Raw genomic sequence first — 21,944 nt, forward strand, 5'->3', positions numbered from 1 at the left:
GTGCTTTTTTTTGTAATATCTAGAACACATGGCACCTCACCTTTCAGAATAGTTTGTGTTTAAAACCTAATCCCGACAAGGATCGGCTAATCCTGTTTGGCAGGATTATGCAGTGAGAAGAAAGAGTGCACTCGAGTGAGATCAGGAAGACTTGTGTACCCAGTAGTAGCAAGGACATTCTGCAGTATTTTGCAAAATTGAGATCTTTTCATACCCCTTATTTATTGACCCACATTAATTTCTGGATCCTCCTCCTTTTCTCAAGTGAGGAAGCTAAAACTCCAAGAGTAATGACTGTTTTCCAGGCCAAATACTGTATCTAGTAAATTACAGAAGCAAGGGTTGGTTCCAGGTCTTCTGACTTTCTAGAATCTAGGTCATTTTTTTTTCCCCTGCCATTTTAGTGGCAAGCTAATCTGTCTCCACTGTAGTTTCTTCTCGTATTAAATTGGAAATATAGCCTCAGCTGTATTCTCATAGTTTGGAAAACATTAATCAAATAGAAGTGTTTGGTGGAATGAAAGGCATATATATATTCCTGGTCTGTTTCTTAGTTTTACAAGTTTGTATTTTTTAACAACTCTTTCAAGGTACCAGACATCCAATTGTGTTTCTCTTGGGTCTTGTACTATGTCACCCATATAGATTTGAACTGTAATTATAAATTTGAGCCTGACTTTATAAAATGCTGCTCCTCCTGCTCCTCCTCCCTCTCCTCCCCTTACTCCTCTTTCTCCTCCTTGCTCCTCCTCCTCCCCCTTGCTCCTCCTCCCCTTCTTCCCCTTCCTCTTCCTCCTCCTCCTCCTCCTCTTCTTCCTCTTTTTTCTTCTTCCTCTTAGTTTATTTGAAGCTCTCCAGGAGTGTTCTGCATTGTCCGTTTTTCAAGGAGTCTGTGTTCTCCCACATTTTGTGGGGAAAAGAAAAAAAAAAAAAAAAAACAGCCGATGAGCCCTTGAGCCACCTGTTAGCTTGGTCAGCCATGGAGCCAGTCTCAGACCCTGCTCCTGCTCAGCTGTAGGGGACATTTTCCATTTGCGTTGTTTCCCAGTTGATGGGAATGTTGTAGGGAGATTTTGAGCCCATAGGCATGGGCTCAAGCTTGGGAGTCATCTTTCTAAGTCTTTTCAAGGAACTTAGAGTCAGTCTGAGCTCTGAAGATACAGCTGCTGCTCTTTCTCCAAACTGTGGAACATTTGCTAAGAGCAGCTGACTTGTGTCTGTTTTCCAGTTGGGAGGATATTGGTTTAAGAAGAGCCACTTGTATGAGGTTTAGAAGACTCTTGGCAGTTCCTCTTAGAATATTAGGTTGCCATGGGTATGCTGAGACAGTCCTGGGGATAGACTGTGTGTCTCTCCTCATCCGTGGTCTAGTAACCCGTATTTCTTTTTTGCGATTGAACAGTAAGGTGGATAAATATGTTCGGCCACTCAGTGGTCAAGGTTTCTCTGAGTTTTTCTCAGGCATTAACTAGTGCAGTGGAGCTTTCACCATTGCAAGTTCTCTGTTTTAACCACTGAGTAAAAGAGCAGGATCTGTATAATGGTTATCAGATGTGGATTTCTCTGTTTTCGGTAATTACACACCAGCCTTACTGCATATGTTTGGGGGTGTGTGTAGGCCATAGTGTGCTGAGCTGGTGTGAAGTTGGTCATTAGGGGCAAGACAGCTTGTTAAGGATCACCTTGTGAATTCAGAGGAAGTGCTGTTCTGGCCATACACACTTCCTACAGTCCTCCTTGTCCCTCTACTTACCTTGGTTGGGATCTCTGTACAGCTATGCACTCTGAATTTACATTCACTCCATCATTTACTCGTTTATTTATTCATCCCCCTGCTATATTCCAGCGAGGCCATGAGCTGGGTGTAGATCTGTTCACAAAATAAACAGTGCCTGTCCACATAGAACTTGTTCTGTTGGGAAACTAGACATTCATCAAACAATTGCATAAACATATAATTACATGTTGTGGTGAATGCTTGTGAAGAATGACATTGTAGTATTAGAGATAATATCATGGAGGGGATGTCACTTAGATTGGGGGGTAGGAAGAAGTGATGTGAGCCGAGACTGATGCAAAAGTAGGCTAAGATTGATGGGAACTATTCTCTGTAAAGGAACATCTCATGTCAAGGCTTTTTTTCTTTTTAACTTTTTTTTTTTTAATGTTTATTATTTTTGAGAGAGAGAGAGAGGGAGACACAGAATCAGAAGCAGGCTCCATGCTCTGAGCTGTCAGCACAGAGCCTGATGCGGGGCTCGAACTCACAGACCACAAGATCATGACTTGAGCTGTAGTCTGCCGCCCAACCGACTGAGCCACCCAGGCGCCCCTTGTGTCAAGGTTTTGAGATAGGAACGAGTGTGACACGTTGAAAAACTGAAAAGAGCACAGCAGGGCTAGAAAGTGGCTGAGGTGAGGGTACGGCAGATTATGCAGTGCTGTGGAGTTTTAGCTGCACTTAAGCATTAAAAGTGCATTTGCCTCTCTGCGGTGGGTGCTGTGATGGCAGATTTTTTTTTTTTTTTTTTTTTTTAAACTATCCCTTGGGTCCTGTTGGTGAGTAGACTTATTGAAAGGCATGCTACTGAAATACAGGGTGGGAAGAACAAGATGAGAAGAACAAGGGTCTTTAGGGAAACACAGAAAAAGGTTTGCTTTTTTCTGCTCTTATTTATTTGACTAGAACCACAAGGTGAGCAAAAAGTTTTTGGTGATGGCTCCATCCTCAATATCTAAATATAGTCCATAGTATTTTGTACAGCCCTCTATTTTGATTACTTGTTTAAGGTTAGAGACCATGTATCATTCTTTGTATTCTATCTTACTCCCAGTAAGGAGTAAAGCATTAATGTTTCATGGAGGGAGGCTTTTGCTTTTAGTTAGGAGGAGGGGAGTTGCATTCAGGGACACAGTTTGGAGAGGAGAGTCCCTGGTTACCCTCTTGATTCTTCTTTTGTTGTATATTTTGTTGTATATTTGTTCCCAGCTTCCTTACTTGATTTTTTTTCTCATCTCTGCAGGATCAATAAGCCGAGAGCTGAGGATTCAGGCGAATACCACTGTGTATATCACTTTGTCAGTGCTCCTAAAGCAAATGCCACCATTGAAGTGAAAGGTACAACCCAACAGAGGCTGCAGTGTGAGCCTCTCACTCTCCTTCTGAGACACTACCTTGCTCTGGACTCCCAGTCTTCAAGCTGTTCTTGTTCCCATTATGGGAGGCAATATAACATTATGGTAGGACTACAGGCTCAGGAGTTCAGCTGCCCAGGTTTAAATCCAAACCCCATCATCTGTTAGCTGTGTGACTATGGCAAGTTATTAGATTCTTTGTGCTCCTGTTTCCTCATTTGCAAAATCTACCTCATGGGGTTGTAAGGAGGAATAAATAAGTTAATGTAGTAGTTTGAACCATATGAAATTGCTGTTTTTGTCTGGTAAAAGTTTGAATGTTGGCAGCTTCGTATGGTTCAACCTATGTAAATGTTTTCGAGCAAATAGTGCCGTACAAATATTATTACACAGATCTCCAATGGGCCAGAAGGATTTGGCAAAGTACAGTGTGCAGAGTGAACATAAACTATTTGTGGATAATTCATTAGAATTTTTTTTTAGTGTTTGTTTTATTTTTGAGAGAGAACAAGCGGGGGAGGGGCAGAGAGAAGGGGACAGCGGATCTGAAGTGGGCTTTGCGCTGACAGTAGCAAGCCGTGAGATCATGACCTGAGCTGAAGTTTGTTGCCACCCAAGTGCCCCATTCATTAGAATTTTAGTAGAAACTCTGGGTGCATGGCATCTTAAAGATGCAGCTGTAGCTAAAAGTTCCCAAAAGGGCCAAGAAAACTGTAAAAGTTGAAGCTACTTAACATCATGAATCCCAGCTTTCCTGTGTTATTTCAAAGAAGCAGCTGAGACCCAGAAAAGTACAGCCATGAACTCTGGCTCACAGAGTGGTTTGTGGCAGAGCTAGCATTAGAATCCAGATCTTGATTCTCAATCCCATGTTTATCCATTTTATAAAATGACCAGGGGGAGGTGGGGTTGCTGTTTGAGGTCAGACTGAAGAATTGAGGGTTTTTAAATTTTTTTCATGTTTAAAAAAAATTTTTTTTTAATGCTTTTATTTATTTTTGAGACAGAGACAGAGCATGAGCAGGGGAGGGGCAGAGAGAGGGGGAGACACAGAATCTGAAGTGGGCTCCAGGCTCTCTGAGCTGTTAGCACAGAGTCCGACGCGGGGCTCGAACTCACTAGCTATGAGATCATGACCTGAGCTGAAGTCGGACGCTCAACCGACTGAGCCACCCAGGTGCCCCAGATTTTTTTCAGTCTTTATTTTGCTCAGGAAGGATACGGATTTGTTCTTCAAATCCTTGGGTGATCCTTAGCAGCTGGAGGGATAAATTTAGTAAATGGGAAGGTCCTATAATAGCAAGTATCAGATCTTTCTTAAAATATTTAGAAGACTAGAAATTCAGATTAAAGAAAGGCTTAGATTCCAAGTTTCAATGATCTGTTATTAAATGAAAGTAGTGTCTTGGTGACCCAGCCCTAATTTGTAAGTTGACGTAAGGACAGCCAGTGTCTCTTCCAGCTGCCACGTTGAATTCTAAATGCCTGAAAGGGTTTAGTCACGATGGCCTGGTAGTAGTCCACACCGGCCAGAGAATGTGGGCTTTGATTAATTCAGGGCTTTTCTTGGAGGGATCTGGGTTTATCTCTGTTTTTGAAGGATGGCACATTTGTTCAACATGAGGATGAAGGTGTGAGAAGTCGCTTTTTCTCTAAGCCTGCCATGTATCTTTCCTCACCTGGGTGAGCTGGCCTGCATGGGGAGATGTTTTACTCCTCCACGAGAGACCAGAGGCCCTGCAGCATTCCAGGCTGAGCCTTTGGCACAGCGTCCAAGTGTGGAGGTAGCAGGATGGGCGAGGGAGGGAAAGTGGTGTGTGTAGTTAGCCACCCTCCCCAAACCTAAAGGATGGTTACATGCAGTTCCTAGTCCTGGCTTCCCTGTGATAGTGCTGATTGGGCTCTAATGATTTCTAGCAGCACTTTCAGGAGTAGAGACAGAGGAGGTTTCCCATTGGCTTGGCTGCTTGAGAGGTGGGCTTCAGTGGCCCCTGAGGCAGCATCTTTCCTCACATTGTCTTTAGCAGATAGGAGGTGGTGGGCTGGGGGGGCAGAGAATGGGAGGCTGCAAGCAGGAGTGATTTCAGAGGAAGTTAAAACATTCCATGGCATCTTATCGTGACTGCGCGAGATGTGTGCTGTTGCATTTTACTGACAACAGCTCTGCGAGGAAGATTGGGCAGGTGGTGCTATCCTGGTTTTAGGAGTAGACCTTAAGAAAACTCTCTTTCATAGAATCCTAAGCATATGCTGTGATTAGCTTGGACAGATATGTTAGTCTCTCAAGAAAATTCACAGGGAATTCCAGTCTTTCTCCTTTCTGTCCCCTAATACCTGGATAGAAGACAGGTGAACATTTAATGTCTTATAGGTGATCCTTAGTTTAGTATGGAAAAGACTGAACATTTGAGTTTTTCTGTTTAGCTTCAAAAAGATTTGCTATAGGCCCAGGATCATATTCTTTAAAAAAAAATTTTTTTTAATGTTTGTTTATTTTTGAGAGAGAGACAGTGCAAGTAGGGGAGGAGCAGAGAGAGAGGGAGACACAGAATCTGAAGCAGGTTCCAGGCTCTGAGCTGTCAGCACAGAGCCTGATGTGGGGCTCGAACCCATGAACTGTAAGATCATGACCTGAGCCAAAGTTAGATGCTTAACCGACTGAGCCACCTAGGCACCCCTAAAGTTTATTTATTTATTTTCGAGAGAGAGAGAGAGAGAAAGAGAGTGAGTGAGTGGGGGAGGGGCAGAGAGAGGGGGGAGAGAGAGAATCCCAAGTAGACTCTGCACTGTCAGCACAAAGCCCGACTCGGGCCTGAATTCACAACTCATGAAGTAGTGACCTGAGCTGAAATCCAGAGTCAGACACTTAATTGACTAAGCCACCCTAGGTGGTTAAGCCACCCTGGGGGTGCCCCAGGATCATATTCTAAGCTAGGTGGTTGTGGTTGCCAACCCAATGCCTTGCATTGAGAGAGAGGGAGGGAGGGAGATGGAAAGAGAGAAGGAACCAAGGTGGGAGGGAGAGGGAAAGAGAGAGAGAGAGAGAGGTTGATTGATTCCCAAAGCATTTTCATATAAACTCTGGTTTTATTTCCTTGGTGCCTCTATGGTGGGTAAGAGACAGTTACCTTTTTATAGCTATAAAGACTTGAAAAATCTGAGTAATACAGGTAAGAGGTGGTTGTACTCGAGAGAGATTTAAGGAACATGAGTGACCTCTGTTGAAAGGAGTCTCTTGAGCGTCTTCTTTGTGGTTTAACTAACTCGGCGTGTCAGGGCAATAGAATTTACACCAGACAGATCTCTTCAGCACCTGTTCTGCACTCAGTCCTTTTCTTCCCCATTTGGCTTTTATTGCATTTCAGCACCTCCTCCCTGGGGTGTTGTTTGGGCTCAGCACTGTGGGGAGTGAAGGGTTTATACTAGGCCAGAACTGGGCACTGTGCAGCAGATCAGTACATCTTGAGTTACTTGTGTGCAAGAGAAAAGAAGGCTGCAGGAATCCGAGGGAGGGGTGTGTGTCCTGGAACAGCCCTGAGGTGGCAATGTTTTCCACCTTAGTCTGTCAAGAAAGGAATTTTGAGGATGGTAATATCTACGTGTAGTAGGGAAGGCCCTGCGTCTGAAGTAGGGTTTTTTTCTTTCACTTTTTTTTTTTCTCAAAGGCCAAGAATGAGGCACAGTGTAAACAGGAAGATACTGTTACTGTTTAGGATTACATTTCTTAGGTATCTAGCAGGTGACCTGAGCAGATGCTGGAGGTGAAAGATGGAGCAGGGCTGGCCAGGGGAGAGGAAACAGCAATGACTAGACCTTAGTGGGACCTCTGCCCCATAGCCCAGCCTCTCTGGGGATCCACTTAGATAACTCTGGGGAGGCATCTCTTTCCCCAGCTTTTCGACTCTTCAAGGTTTATGTCTTCCAGAGAGTCCACAGCTCATTACAGAGCATTTGTGATTGGATAAGTATTGAACTTTCTATTCCTGTAATTCTTTAACCTTTCTAACTCTTACTCTCTCCCTCTTCCCCTTTCTTCCTTTTCTAAAATTAAAAAAATGTGCTCATAAAAAAACCACATAAAAATGTCTGTGAAATCTGCAAAAAGGAAGAAATCCCTCTCATGACTCCTAAACCCCATCCTCTTTGTTCAGTTATTTTGATTAATCCAAGAAACAAGGAAATGGAATTTTATTCTGTTTTTAGAAAAAGATTTTGGTGGTCATCAAATCCTCTGCAACAAACATGCTGCTGCCTCTTGTGAAAGGTACATCCCAGCCCTATGAAGGTCTGGGTCTCGGGTCTCATCAGGCTCATTATCTCTTCCTGCTCACTGGGCACTGCGGGTGAGTTTCAGTCTTTTGGGGGTACCAGAGCTAAGACTGATCTTGTTTTTCCCTCCATACTTCTTAGTTTTTTTGTATTTTAATATTATGACTAAATGTTAGGATCTCTTTAAGTAACCTTGTCTGGCATCCCTGTTTCCTCCTCTGTTGTGTGGCCTTACAAATGATATATTACAGTTCAGACTGGCCGAGATGGACCTCATGGTGATGACACCGAATATCATTAAGAGTAATAATACATATCTTTCATCTGTATGGCCCTTTAGCATGCAGATTGTTCTCATGGTTATTTATTTGTTTGATAGGCAGCTAGTTTGGTAGGTGAGGACGCTTAGAGGTTGTGACATCCTGAGGTCAGAGCTGATGGCAAAGCTGGTTCTGACTCAGAATTGAAAAGTCTTCGAGAGCAAAATAATAATAATACCTTGAAGCTTCTAGAACACTTTGAGCATCAACTTCAGCCCAGATAACCATACCTATACTTTCTTTTCATGGTGCTACCCTGGCCTTCATTAATAAGAATAAGAATGGCTAACATTGCACATTAACTGTATGCCAGGCGCCATTCTGGGTGCACTGCTGTTTCTGTCCTCCCAGTAGTCTTCACAACTTTTGGATGGAAATGCTGTTGTTATTCCTACTTTCCAGGGGAGAAAATGGAGACTCAAGGGAATTAGATGACTTAACTGGTGTGGCAGGTAAAGAGTGGAACGTGGGTTCTCACCTGTGCTCCTGAACACTAAGCCATGTTACTGTGTGCAGCATGTAACAGTTAGAAGGCCTTGGACTGAGAGTTAGAGGAATCGGATTCTGATCCTGCCCTGCCATTAAACTTGCTGTGGCCCTAACCGTTTGCTCTCCTACCTTGGGCCTCAGCTTCCACAAGCATGTGATGAAGCAGGATGAGATAGATGGTCTTGGAGGTCCTGTAAGGCTCCAGCAGTCTGTAGTTCCCTTATATGGATACAAATGAGAGGTTGGGTTATTAAAGGAAAATGATCTCTAAGCTTCTTTTCCTCATGGTAGCGCCTGTGTCACCTTCTCAACTTTGAGAATGTCACCTCAGTGTTCCCCATACTTCCACTCATCTCCCTGTCTTAGGGGACACTCCTTCTTACAGTCGCCTTGTCTCAAACACTGGTGCGAGGAAGGGTATGAAAGCAGTGGTTCTCAAACTTGATTTAATGTGTAGGCAATGTGGTCTGACATCAGGCTTTATTAAGAGCATTCCGGGTGATTATAGCATATAGCCAAGGTTAGAATCATGGTCTTAGAGGAGACTTCAGTTACTACCCACTCAGTGCTCTCTCCTGCAGGAAAGGGAAAAGCCTCATCTGCTGAAGGCAGCACAAGTCCCAGACTGCTTTAATCTTTACAGTTGATGATGAATCTACTCTGTGTAGAGAAGGCTTATTGAGCCACAAGCCAGCATCCTTGCTTCCATCCTGACCAGTCTCGTATTGCTTCTTGGGCTTAGCCCTTGGCTTAACAGTAAATCTTTTTTTTTTTTTTTTTTTTTTAGTGTTTATTTTTGAAAGAGAGAGGGAGACACAGAATCTGAAGCAGTCTCCAGGCTCTGAGCTGTCAGCACAGAGCCGGATGCGGGGCTCAAACCCATGAACCCTGAAATCATGACCTGAGCCGAAGTCGGACACTTAACCGACTGAGCCACCCAGGTGCCCCAACAGTAAATCTTGCTGTTATCTCTGCCTTCTTCAGCCAAGCCTCTTAATTTTGCCTACAGCAAGATGAGGTGTCTTTGGGATCTGATAGGCTACATAAAGGAAGCAATGAGATCATCATATGGAATAGTATGTTTACTTAGAAACAGGCTACTCATTGACACCTTTAAGGATAGAGTTTCTTTGAAAATGAGTTGTGAGGTTATGAATTTGCTTTGAAAAGTGAGCACCAAAGAAGCAGTCTATGTAAGAAACTCCATACCATGACCCCTTTCTCGGCTCTGTCGTGCTTAACTGTATTTAACATCAGCTTCAGGTAAACATAACTCCATTGCCTAAGTGGACACTTTCTACAGCCACCAGTCTGACAGAGAAGCTGGACGCTCTGCTCTGAGTGTAGGCTGGTCAGGCAACAGAAGGTATTGAGGAGCATGAGGTTGTTCTCACCCACAGACCCAGATAATGAAATTGGGTTGGGTGTTGATGGGGAACTAAGACTCTTTTGGAGCCCCTGTATTGCCATTCATTAGGATACTGGAAGGATATCTATCCATTATCTAATTTCATTGGAGTATGTGACTAATGAAGGGAGAGAGCCAGTTAATTCCCAAGTGGGTCTGTGAGCTCTTTAAAAGTCTCTCTCGGGGCGCCTGGGTGGTGCAGTCAGTTAAGCGTCTGACTTCGGCTCAGGTCACGATCTCGCGGTCCGTGAGTTCGAGCCCCGCGTCGGGCTCTGGGCTGATGGCTCAGAGCCTGGAGCCTGCTTCCGATTCTGTGTCTCCCTCTCTCTCTGCCCCTCCCCCGTTCATGCTCTGTCTCTCTCTGTCTCAAAAATAAAAATAAAACGTTAAAAAAAAAAAAATTTAAAGTCTCTCTCTTCCTCCTTGCCTCCCCGAGAGGGCAAAGGGAAGTAAGGTATTTGTGTCAGACTCCTCAGACCTACCTTCAGACCAGCAGATCCTGGTTAAGCAGTTCCTTATTTACGTGGCAAGCCCACAGAAGATAAGGCATGTTAACTAATATAAGTAAATAGGCCATTAATAAAAATTTGTCCAGTATCTGACCTGATTAAACCTTACTGGAGTTACAAGCACAAGTCCTGTTTGTGTCGGCAAACAGAGAACATAATAATCAGCATCTCTTTGATGTCTTAGAACTCAAAGGCCAGAGTCTAAGCCTAGCCTTTCCTTTCCCTGACTACTAATAGGTCAATTTAAATGTTTATTTTTGACCCCGAGCTCTAGTTGATACAGAGATATAACTTAATCCTCACAAGATCTCTGTGAGGTATGTGAATATTACTATTTTACAAAAGTGAGTAATGAAACTTAAATGACTTAAAGGACTTTAAATGATCCGCCTTAGGTTACTCAGTTGGTGAGTAGTAGTCTCATTAGAGCCTAAATTCCTCTGACTTAAAGTCCAAAGCTTTTTTACTTATGTTATAGTGTATGGAGTAGTTAAACTGTGACAGGTAAATCAGTCCACTACAGATCTGGAATGTTCCAGTACCTCTACAAGCAAAGATAACACTTGGACAGTTTGTTATGCATGTTGTAAAGCATACTGTATATTTTTATTTTTATGGACTCTGTTCTAGTTTGGTTTATTTCCCTTCTGTATGTAAAGTTCAAAAAGCATAGCCTCTGGATCAACCCTGAATTTGTTTCTAGCTTTACTGTTAACTAGCAGTGTAATTTTAGATGTTAAATAACTTTTCCAAACTTGAGTTTTCTTTTATGTAAATGGGGTAATATTTTCTTTCTTCATTGGGTTGTTAAATGACCCCCCAAACTTAGTGGCTTAAAACAAGAAACTCTTACTACCTCATAGTTTCTGTGAGTCAGGAATTAGGGAGCAGATTAGTGGGGGTGACTGCAAGCAGCAGTCTTCTGAAAGCTCGACTGGCACTGGAGGATCTGTGTCCTCAGTGGCTGCCTCACATGGCTGCTGTTGGTCAATTCCTCACTGTGTGGGCCTTTTCCACAGGCTGTTTGAGTGGCCTCCCAGTATGACAGCTAACCTGCCCCAGATTGTGTGATCGAGAGAGAGCAGGGAGAAAGCCACACTGGCTTTGTGAACTATCCAAAGTTGCATACCTTTATTTCTGCTTTACTTCATTCATGAGAATTGTGCCACTAAGTCCAGCCCACGTTCAAGGGGAGGGAGCTATTACACTTCACCTTTTGAAGGGAAGAACATCAAAGAATTTGGAGACTATTTAAAAACCACCATGGGTGGACGCTGAGCCCTAAGGGCCCCTCTGCTCTCTGACCAGTGCTTTACATGTGCTCTGAGAGCCTGGTTTCATTTCTTGCTTTGGTTCCACTGTCTTGTTTAGCTGGTAGGACAAGAACAGGCTTGCTTTCTTTTTGTCCCCCTCCCCAACATTTTTTTTTTTTTTTTTTTACTATTTGACTATGGTTGACATAAAATGTTACATTAGCTTCAGATATACAACTTTGTGATTTGACAAGTTTGTGCATCATGCTATGTTCACAAGTGTGGCCACCAACTGAGGAATGTGATTTTTGATTGAGCAGTTACCATAAAGGAAAGAGAGAAGTGAAAAAACTTTTCATTGACCCAGAGGCTAAAGTGATAGTTGTTATAATCACTCCCTTAAGGATAGAGTGATGTGGCTTAATTTTCTCTCTGCTCATAATACTAGTGACACTCCCACCATCCTAAGGGTGAATAATCAGGGCTTCACTCAGTATTCTTTGCTAAGCTGAGGAGAAAGCAACAGATCTAACCATTGAAAACTCTTTCCTGTAGGTTTATTCTATGTAAATATGACCAATGAAGTGTGATGGGGTAGCTAAGTTCCTAGATAATCTCTGTGCATAGTAGCCTTTAAGGCATGTTCACATCTATAAATAGAAGCCACTGTAGAACACCAAGGTAGATGAATGAAAAGGAGAAGTAGTGTTCTCCTAAACACCAAGGTAGGAGTGAAGACCATCCCCATCTCTCTCCTCAGGTCTTGGCCTTCTAGTCTGCATCCTTTCAGAATATTGACTTTTTTTTTCTTTTCAAATTTTTATGTAAATTCTAGTTAACATACAGTGCAATATTGATTTCAGGAGTAGGACTCCATGATTCATCACTTATATACAACACTCAGTGCTCATAATAAGTGCCCTCCTTAATACACATCACTTATCTAAGCCCATCCCCTACCCACCTCCATCAACCCTCTGTTTGTTGTCTATCTTTAAGAGTCTCTTATGGTTTATTTCCATCTCTCTTCTTCCCCCCCACCATATGTTTATGTGTTTTGTTTCTTAAATTCCACATGCGTGAAATCATATGGTATTTGTCTTTCTCTGACTTATTTTGCAAATGGCAAGATTTCATTCTTTTAGGTGGCTGAGTAATATTCCAGTGCGTGCGTGTGTGTGTGTGTGTGTGTGTGTGTGTGTAAATATCATGTCTTCTGTATCCATTCATCAATTGATGGACACTTGGGCTCTCTCCATGGTTTGGCTATTGTTGATAATGCTGCAGTAAACATCAGGGTGCATGTACCCCTTAGAACCTGTATTTTTTTTTTTTTTTCCAACGTTTTTTTATTTTTTAAAATTTTTTTTTCAACATTTTTTATTTATTTTTGGGACAGAGAGAGACAGAGCATGAATGGGGGAGGGGCAGAGAGAGAGGGAGACACAGAATCGGAAACAGGCTCCAGGCTCCGAGCCATCAGCCCAGAGCCTGACGCGGGGCTCGAACTCACGGACCGCGAGATCGTGACCTGGCTGAAGTCGGACGCTTAACCGACTGCGCCACCCAGGCGCCCCTTTTTTTTTTTTTTTTTTTTTCTTTTTTAGAACCTGTATCTTTTTATCCTTTGGGTAAATACCTGGTAGTGCAATTGCTGGACCATAGGATAGTTCTATTTTTAACTTTTTGAGGAACCTCCATACTGTGCTCCAGAGTGGCTGCACCAGTTTGCACAGAATAGTGACTTTCTTGGAGGCCATGGTGCCATAAACCAGATCGACTTTTAGCCTTCTGGGTGGTTCTAATGTGTAACCTTGAGATGAGTCCCCAAGGTAAAAGCTGATGGTACTGAATTCACAGTACTATTGGAATTAGTTAGTTAACTGGGCTAGAGTGGGTATTCTCTGTGGGTCAAAGGAAAACGGAAAAATATGTCACACATAAGCTGATTTCTAAAATTTATATCTTCACCCTAGACTACTCCTCTGGGCTTCAGACTTGATACTCAGCTGTCTACTTGACAACTTCACTTGGAGGTTAAAGACGTATCTTAAGCTTAACATGTCCTCAACTTTGAACTCCTGGTTTTTACTACAGCCATTGCTCCATTCCTAAACAAAAACAAAACAAAAGCAAGCCAACAAAAAACTACCTGGTTCTTCTGTAGTCTTATCTTAGTAACTGGCAACTCCATTCTTATAATTCTTCAAGCCAGAAACCTTTGAGTCATCCTTGACTTTCTTCCTCACATCCCACATCCATTCCATTAACAAATACCTTAACTCAACCTATAAAATGTATCGGAATCTCTTTCACTGCTACCGCCCTCATCCAAACCACCCTCTCCTTTGCCTGGATTACTCTAATAGCTCCCTTAAATAAATGGTCTTGATTGCACATAGTCATCTACATAGTAGCCAGAGGAAGCCTGTTAAAACATGCAGATCATTTTATACCTATGTTTGATATTTACCAGTGGCTTCCCAGCTGACTCAGAGTAAATGCCAAAGTCCTTTCAGTGGCCTGCAAAGTCCTATTCAATCTGGGCTCCATTCACTCTGATTTCATCTCCTACCATCTTTGCCTTGCTTACTGTGTTTCAGCCAAACTCCTCCATGCCGTTCCTTGTACATAACAAGTGCACCTGTGCCTCAAGGCTTTTTGTCTTTTATTTGGAGTGTTCTTCCCACAGATACAGGAGTGTGCTCCTCCCTTAGTGTTCTTCATGACTGTGCGAAAATGCACCTCAGTAGAAAGACCTTCCCCCACTAGTCAGTGATGTATCTGGCATGTGGTGGGTGCTCAACAAGTCTTTGTCAGATGAATGAAATACAACTAGAAGCAAAATGTGGTAGTCCTGCTTGCTGTGTCTCCCCATGATGGTGTTTTACTTAGTGTATTGCCTTGGAGCTTGCTCCTTGGAGGACTTAAGATGTTCTTCACTCTTTACTGACTGAAGAAAGCTCTGAGAAAGGGGGACAGGGGGAGCAGTAGGTCTGAGCAGTAACCAAGTGGCTTTGGGAGAAATCTGGTGACATGGCAGTGAGATGGAGCCAGCCTGGCCCACTCCCTTCTGCAGTGAGGAAGTCTACCTGGAAAAACAAAAAGGCATTTCCTTTAAAACCTCCTCTTTAGATAGAAAACACCACACACTGTGTAGTACTGAGCAGGTTTCAGTTTGGCTGGCAGTGGTGATAGAGACAGCTTGGGACCTCATTCATTCCATTTCTGTCCAGGTGCCTCTGGAGGTGGCCTTGGAAGCACAGTCTGAGAAGTAGCAGAACTTTGGATTTGTTTTAAGCCAAGAAAAAACAGGCTGTTTTGAGGGGGAACATGGGATAAGCCCATGATATAATACAATTGTACAGGCTTTTATAGTTGCAAAGTGAGTGTTTTAAATCTTTCCTACCCAAGGCCCCTGGATGTAGGCAGGGGCTAGGATTATCTCCATTTGATAATGGGTGTAGAAATGAAGCACAGAATAATTAAAGAATTAGCAAAACTTGAATTTGGACCAGACCTGTTGATTTCTCTTTCCTGTCTTGGCCAACTGCGTGACATCTGGCCTACTTTGAGTTTTATTGCTTTCACATTACTTACTGTAACTGGTGAGGTATGGTAGAAAATATTGTCAAGATCAAAGGAGGCTAAATTCAAAGAATTAGCCCCCATCTCAGGCTTCCTGGATCCTTGAAACTTATCTAATTTTTAAACCACAGGTGCTGTCTATTTCTTCCTAAGTGATCCCTTAAAGCAGAGAAGACCAGCAGCGTCTAACATGTCTAGAAATTCCCCCAAGATTGGGTTTATTGAGATTACTGCAAATCAGGTGTACAGGTCAGATTCTTAAACTGTTAATAAAATCTCTTGGGACACTGGTTGAATTTCCTGTTTATTCGTTTCTTGTGAAGACGGATTTGCTGGATTCCCTCTTTCCTGGAAGAGCCTTGCCCATTGATAGTCATCAGATAGCTTCTCCAGGCATTCATTATTTTTATATACCTTGCAATCTTTGACTTGATTTTAAATGTTTGACCTTAGAGATCTCTCATTTCCTTAAGGGAATATATGACATTTGATATAATCCATAATTGTTATTAGTTCAGGCATGAAAAAACCATGACTGGAAGAGGAGATGATAATAGCTTCTGTTTGCATTTTTTTTTTTTTTTTAAAGGATGTTTTAATTTAGGGCAGTTGAGCCTATGCCCCCTCTTCCAGGAGGTTAGAGAGCCACCTGTATTAATAGCAGAACTTCACATATAGCAATCCTGGTATCTGCTTTGGCTGCTTTGGTGGGTGGGAGGTAGGGCATGGTTTGATTCCATTGCTCTGTTCTGACCTGAAATGCATGTTATCAAAGATAAATATGAGGACGGGCCTAAAGATTGGCTATCTTAGAAGCAGGGCTCTGAGTCAGTAGGTGGGGCCTTTGTATCCTCTTCAGAATAGCTTCCCATGATAACTGTTCAACACTGTTTCTCACAGCTGCTCCTGACATCACTGGCCACAAACGGAGCGAGAACAAGAATGAAGGGCAAGATGCCATGATGTATTGCAAATCAGTTGGCTACCCGCACCCAGAGTGGATCTGGCGCAAGAAGGAGAATGGTATGCCCATGGTGAGTAGGAGGCAGCCCTGATTCTCTATACCTGGGTCTCCGTGGTTGCTGGAGTTTCTCCTGGGGAGGTCCAGACATCTGGACCAGTTTCTGCAACCCCTGCCATAATGGCATGGCCCCAGTTACCCTTTCTAGTCATGAATGTTATGAATCTGGAGGTCACTGACAGTCTCTGTCCAGCACTGGAATCCCTACGTGATCTGTTAGAGCTGTTTGTCTACTAAGCGATTTGACTGGTTTGCCTTCAAGACAAGAAGCTGAAAGAGCTAATCCCAATCTTAAACTTTTTTTTATTATTCTAGTGCATCTGTCCTAAAGAAAATATTGTTCTTGGTGTAGTCTTAACATACCTTTCTTGTTTTTTGGAAAGACAAGGCAATGAGGGCAATTACTAATATATGCCTGGGACACAGAAAGTACTGATTAGGAATTGGGGCAACATGATGAGCCTCAGGAGCAGCCTTAGACATTGGAAATCTGACAGTATCTGCTCCAGAAAAGGTCAAAGAAGACATCTTTTTCAATCTGTGGGATGATTCTTGATGGTGTTGGGGGAGTCAAATATTTGTTAGACTCTCATTCTCTCTCTGATTTCGTGACATTTGTCCAGTCTCTTTTTCTGTGAGAGGGTGTCATACATTCCTCCTCTCCTGAGGCCTTGCATGCCCAGCACTGTACTTTTCAGGCATCCTCTTTGTCAATCATCAGAATCAGAAGGGACCCTGGAGATAATCTAATCTGCTTCTTCAGAAAGGTTGCATTATTAACCAAGGTGAATTAGTGACAAAACCAAGGAAGGGTCAAATCCATTTTTTTTAAATTTCCAGTCCATAATTCTTCCCACTCTAGGATCTCTCAATAATGATATGTCAAGTGGTGGTAAGGACTCTGACATTAACAATGATGACTAGATTTCAGAAACCCACTAATAAGGGGTCGTGATGAGGAAGGGAGAGGTTATTTTCAGAGCAGGCCCTGAAAAGTCAACAAAATATTTAATTCTCTAAAGTGCTGGCAAGCAAATGCCCATTTCTCTCCTGGTATCTGGGTAGGAGAGCCCTTGAGCTTTTGCCAAAGCAGATTGGGATTCCTCAGTGGATATTTTCATCTCCTCTTCTTCTCATGCCCATGAATTCTTTTTTTGTTTGTTTGTTTTATGTTTTTTTTTTTTGAGGGACAGAGTGTGGGCAGGGGAGGGGCAGAGAGAGAGAGAGAGAGAGACAGACAGACAGACAGACAGACAGAATCTGAAGTGGGCTCCAGGCTCTGAGCTGTCAGCACAGAGCCTGACACGGGGCTCAAACTCATGAACCACTAAATGAAGTCATACACTTAACCTCCTGAACAACCCAGATGCCCCTCATGCCCATGAACTCTTAATTATCTGTTACATTGTGAAGAACCTTTGAAATCAATTACTACTTCTTGTTGCTTTCAAGCTGTGAATCGTTTGGGAAACAGAAAACTTTTAATGAAAGAGGGGCAGGGAAAAGAAAAGCAATTTCTAGGTTGATGCCTTTGAAAACCAGTTTGTCGAACAGTCTAAACTTGGTTGAGGGCTAAGATAAAATGCTTTCAGTTTTTTTCTAGACACTAATTTCAGTACAGATCCCTTTTCTAGACAGATCCCATAACTTTGTTGGACCTCTTTGTTTTTAAAGAATTTAGTCCAGCCCAATCCAAAATTCCAGTTTTCTCTCTCATCCCCTTTCCCTAGGCTACAAGGGGAGCAGAGGATTGTCTTCATTCTGTCTTCTGGGTTTTTCTTCTGTATGGAGTGGGAAAGAGGACAAGTATGGCTCATCTGACTTATCCTATAGCCCACTGCTTCTTGGCTGCTACTTCTGTGGCCTCTGCGTTGGCAGGTGTCCAGATCTGGATCTTGTAAGAACTTGTGTTGGTTCTTATAGGACCAGTTCTCAGATATTAGAGGTCTACTCTAACCAAAATCTCTGTTTCCTGCTTAGCTCCGGCCACAGATGATTTTTACTGCTGGGGTCTTCTCACCCAGAAGGCAACCAACCCTGTCAGGGAAACGTGAACATCATGGCTCTTCAAATCCTGGGAGTATAGGCCACTCTGCCTTCAGATCTCCAAATAGCCCTTTCCAAGATTGAGAGGCATACGGCACATCAGCCGGTCTCCTTCCTAAACAAATACCTACTGGAAAAAGATAGTTTCTTCTTGGCACCCCCAGCCTGAGTGATTCTCTTGGTGCCTGTTCCACTCAGCTGCAGGGTGGGAAGCTGCATGCAATGCCAAGTATAACTCTCTTCCTGTCACCTCTAATCCTGTCTTCTCTTTTATAGATTGGTAAGGGTTGATGTGGTCATGTGAGGGGTAAGGTGGCTTGATGGACTCCCTTGTAGTAAGCCCTAGCAGGACTATTTGCCCCCTGATTTGTTTGAACCTTTTTTTTTTTTTTTCTTTTAAAGAGATAGGTACTTTTTTTTTAAAGTAAATCATAATTTCTGACCATAAATGTAAAAATTACAGTCGTGTTAAATACAAAGTTTTAGGTATCCTCCTTAAAAGGCAGATTTAAGAAACAAAAATATGATATGTTGTTTAAGATAATCTACATATAACAAAATAATATAAAAGTGTTAAAACAAAAATGATGGACAAAGATATAGTGAAATTCTATAAATAGAAAGAACAAGTGGAAATCTTAACATCACAGAAAGTGAAATTCAAATAAAAAACATTAAACCAGGGTGCCTGGTGGTTCAGTTAAGTGTCCAACTTCACCTCAGGTCATGATCATGAGTTTGAATCCAGCATCGGGCTCTCTGCTGTCGGGGGAGAGCCTGCTTCACATACTCTGTCTCTCTCTGCCCCTCTTCCCCCCGCTTTCCTGCCCCCCCCCCCCCATACTCTGTCTCTTTCTCTCTCAAAAATAATAACTAATAAAAAGTAATACCTTAAAAAGGTTAAACCAAGAGTTCCTTTTTATCATAAGAGGATTAATCCATAATAAAGACAAAGCTATCATGATCTTTTCACACTACATAGTACAGTTCCAAAATGAATGAATTAAAAATTGGAAATATATGGAAATGTAGCCAGAAGCACAATTATATGGTGGCATACTTACATATATTATTTTTAGTCTTTGACAGGTGAGATGAAAAATCACCAACACTGTAGAAGGTTTGAATATCTAATGACTAAGGTGATACAGTCTTGATACTGAAACCTAAGTATCAGTCACTATCAGTCATAAATGTATGTGAACGCTTCCTAAGTGCAAGTTAATGGTGTTTGAATCCTTTTTTTATTTATTTATTTATTTATTTATTTATTTATTTATTTTTTTTGGGACAGAGAGAGACAGAGCATGAAGGGGGGGAGGGGCAGAGAGAGAGGGAGACACAGAATCGGAAACAGGCTCCAGGCTCCGAGCCATCAGCCCAGAGCCTGACGTGGGGCTCGAACTCACGGACCGCGAGATCGTGACCTGGCTGAAGTCGGACGCTTAACCGACTGCGCCACCCAGGCGCCCCTGAATCCTTTTTTTAAAAAAAAATGTACACATTTTTATTATTGAAGTATAGTTGACATATAATGTTATATTAGTTTCAGGTATACAGCATAGTAATTTGACAGTTCTGTACATAATGCAGCACTCACCACGATTAGCGTAGTCACCATTTGTTACCTTACACGTCATTACAGTATTATCGACTCTATTCCCTATGCTGTGCTTTCATCCAAGAATATAGGGTACTTTTGATGCTTCTCCTTAGTCATCAATTCTGTAGCAACAGGACAAGTCTCCACTCAGTATCTTATTATGCATTGATTGAAAAGGTTAAAAGTTTCTTGCATATAATGGTATTCAGAAAATACTTAGTGAAGGCCTGTGGATCAAAGAAGACAATACTCATTTCTGTTATAAGTGAAAAACATGGAATTAGTGAGCCGGTAGGGCGGGAGGGGGTGGGGGTGGGGGGTGAGAGAAGTTGGCAGCTTTCCAAGTCCTCGAGTCGAAGCTTCATGGGATAACTTGTTTTGAAGGCTGAGTTTGCCATTTCAGGCATACCCACACTCAGCTGCAGACACGATTGTATGCTATAGCTAGACATCATTCTGGGGATTATCTTCCCCTTTCCTCTCTACTATTTCTGATTACACTTTAGTTGTTGCATAACAACTGGCACATGAGTCCATTTTCCTGCTACCCCAGGGGATCAGTGCTATAAGCCTGCTGGATCCCAGCTCCACCTAGAGCCCTGCTTGTGCACTCTCACCTCCGCCTTCCCACATGGGCCTGGAGTACTCCCGTCCTACTTAGCACCTCTCCTCCCCACAATCTAGTGCAAAAGCTGGCTCTTGTCAAGCTTTCCCTGACTGTTTCTGGCACTGGCCACTCACTCTGCCCCACAGTATTCGGTACATGCCCTCCATTGGGGCTTCTCGTCGCATTCCTATGACTATCCCTTTTGAGGTTCCCTCTTGAGGTCAGTCTCCTTGTTCGTTTTTGTATCATACTTTTCCCTATTTCACCTTCCCCTTGGTAGGATATAAGACATGTAGCATACATTAGTAAATAGTTGATTGATTGAATAAACTTTGCTTTAACCCTGTAATTCTGAAAGGAAAGGGCAGTTACGAATTTCTCTAGCCTTGACTAGGAGCAAGTTCTTAGTATTGTTTTTGGAGGAAGTTTAAGGAGACTTCCCAGAATTCACCAAGCACGAAGTAGATGTCCTGACTCTGAAGTCATCAGACAGGCCTGAGGTTAGCATATATGCCTGACCGTGGAGGTCACACCCCTCCTTCTCAATTCTCCTTCTGTGTTATGGTTTCTTACCATATGGTATTTGAAGTAGCATTTTCTAGATTGAGTAGGTCTTCCAGTCACTTCATAGAAGTTGGAGAAGTCTGGAGGACCAACAGTAGGGGAGGCCTTAACCTGGCTCTACCAGAAGTTTACTAATGTTGTTGTTGTCGATATTGAAAGGAAGTTAATAATGAAGGGCTCACAAGTTACCTGGACAAAGATGGTCCTAGACACTGCTCCCTCATCCCAGCCAGTGATCTTGCTAAGAATGGAGAACAGTGCCACCTTATCTTGGACACGAACTCAACTACTCTGACCTCTGTGTGTTCTCCCTTTCTCCACCCTGAGCAGGACATTGTCAATACCTCTGGCCGCTTCTTCATCATCAACAAGGAAAATTATACTGAGCTGAACATCGTGAATCTCCAGATCACGGAAGACCCTGGCGAGTATGAATGTAATGCTACCAACTCCATTGGCTCTGCCTCCGTTGTCACCATCCTCAGGGTACGGAGCCACCTGGCCCCACTCTGGCCTTTTTTGGGAATTCTGGCTGAAATCATCATCTTGGTGGTGATCATTGTTGTGTATGAGAAGAGGAAGAGGCCAGATGAAGTTCCTGATGGTAAGAGCATCCCTACAAAATAGCTATAATGTTGGGGTTGGTTCCTTGGGATGGTTTCCAAGCACCCAAAGAGGACTATAAGTATGTTGGGGTTCAGTCCCAAAAGGAGAGAAGGAAAATTCTCATACTGGTTCCTTAATCCCTACCCCTAAGATTAGCCACCTAGAGCTATAATTATTAGCTCTGTCCCTCCATTTGGGTGTTCTCCAAGCCCCAGTCCCATCTGCCCTTCAGGCCCCATGTGGGGAGCGGGCAGCTGTCAGTCTCTTTGTTCAGCTCTGTCCTCCTTCAATACAGATCATCAGGCAGATTGAGCTTGAGGAGAATCCAAGTCAAGCCTAGAAGCCACCCCAAGATCGCAGGCCACCTGGCCTTTCAGGCAGATTTAAGGTATCTAATTGGTTGTCACATGGTTGCCTCGTGTAGCCCCTGTAGGTAACTGCCCCAGTCCAGTCAAACTGTTCTTGAGAAAAGCCATTGGAACAGGCCAGCCTTTGGTTCCCTTGGTTGGTCCCTTTGATAGGTTTT

General features: G+C 42.9%; 1 protein-coding gene across 1 annotated transcript in view; it reads left to right on the forward strand.

The window, feature by feature from the left end:
- The window catches only part of NPTN (neuroplastin), a 36,934-nt gene that overhangs the window by 6,118 nt on the left and 8,872 nt on the right, over positions 1-21,944 (forward strand). The window contains exons 3-5 of the mRNA XM_042941464.1: positions 3,024-3,118; positions 15,872-16,005; positions 21,143-21,416. Of these exons, the coding sequence (XP_042797398.1) occupies positions 3,024-3,118; positions 15,872-16,005; positions 21,143-21,416 (503 nt within the window). The remainder of the gene's footprint in view (positions 1-3,023; positions 3,119-15,871; positions 16,006-21,142; positions 21,417-21,944) is intronic.

The sequence above is a fragment of the Panthera leo genome, chromosome B3, assembly GCF_018350215.1.
Source record: "Panthera leo isolate Ple1 chromosome B3, P.leo_Ple1_pat1.1, whole genome shotgun sequence".
Classification (NCBI taxonomy): domain Eukaryota; kingdom Metazoa; phylum Chordata; class Mammalia; order Carnivora; family Felidae; genus Panthera; species Panthera leo.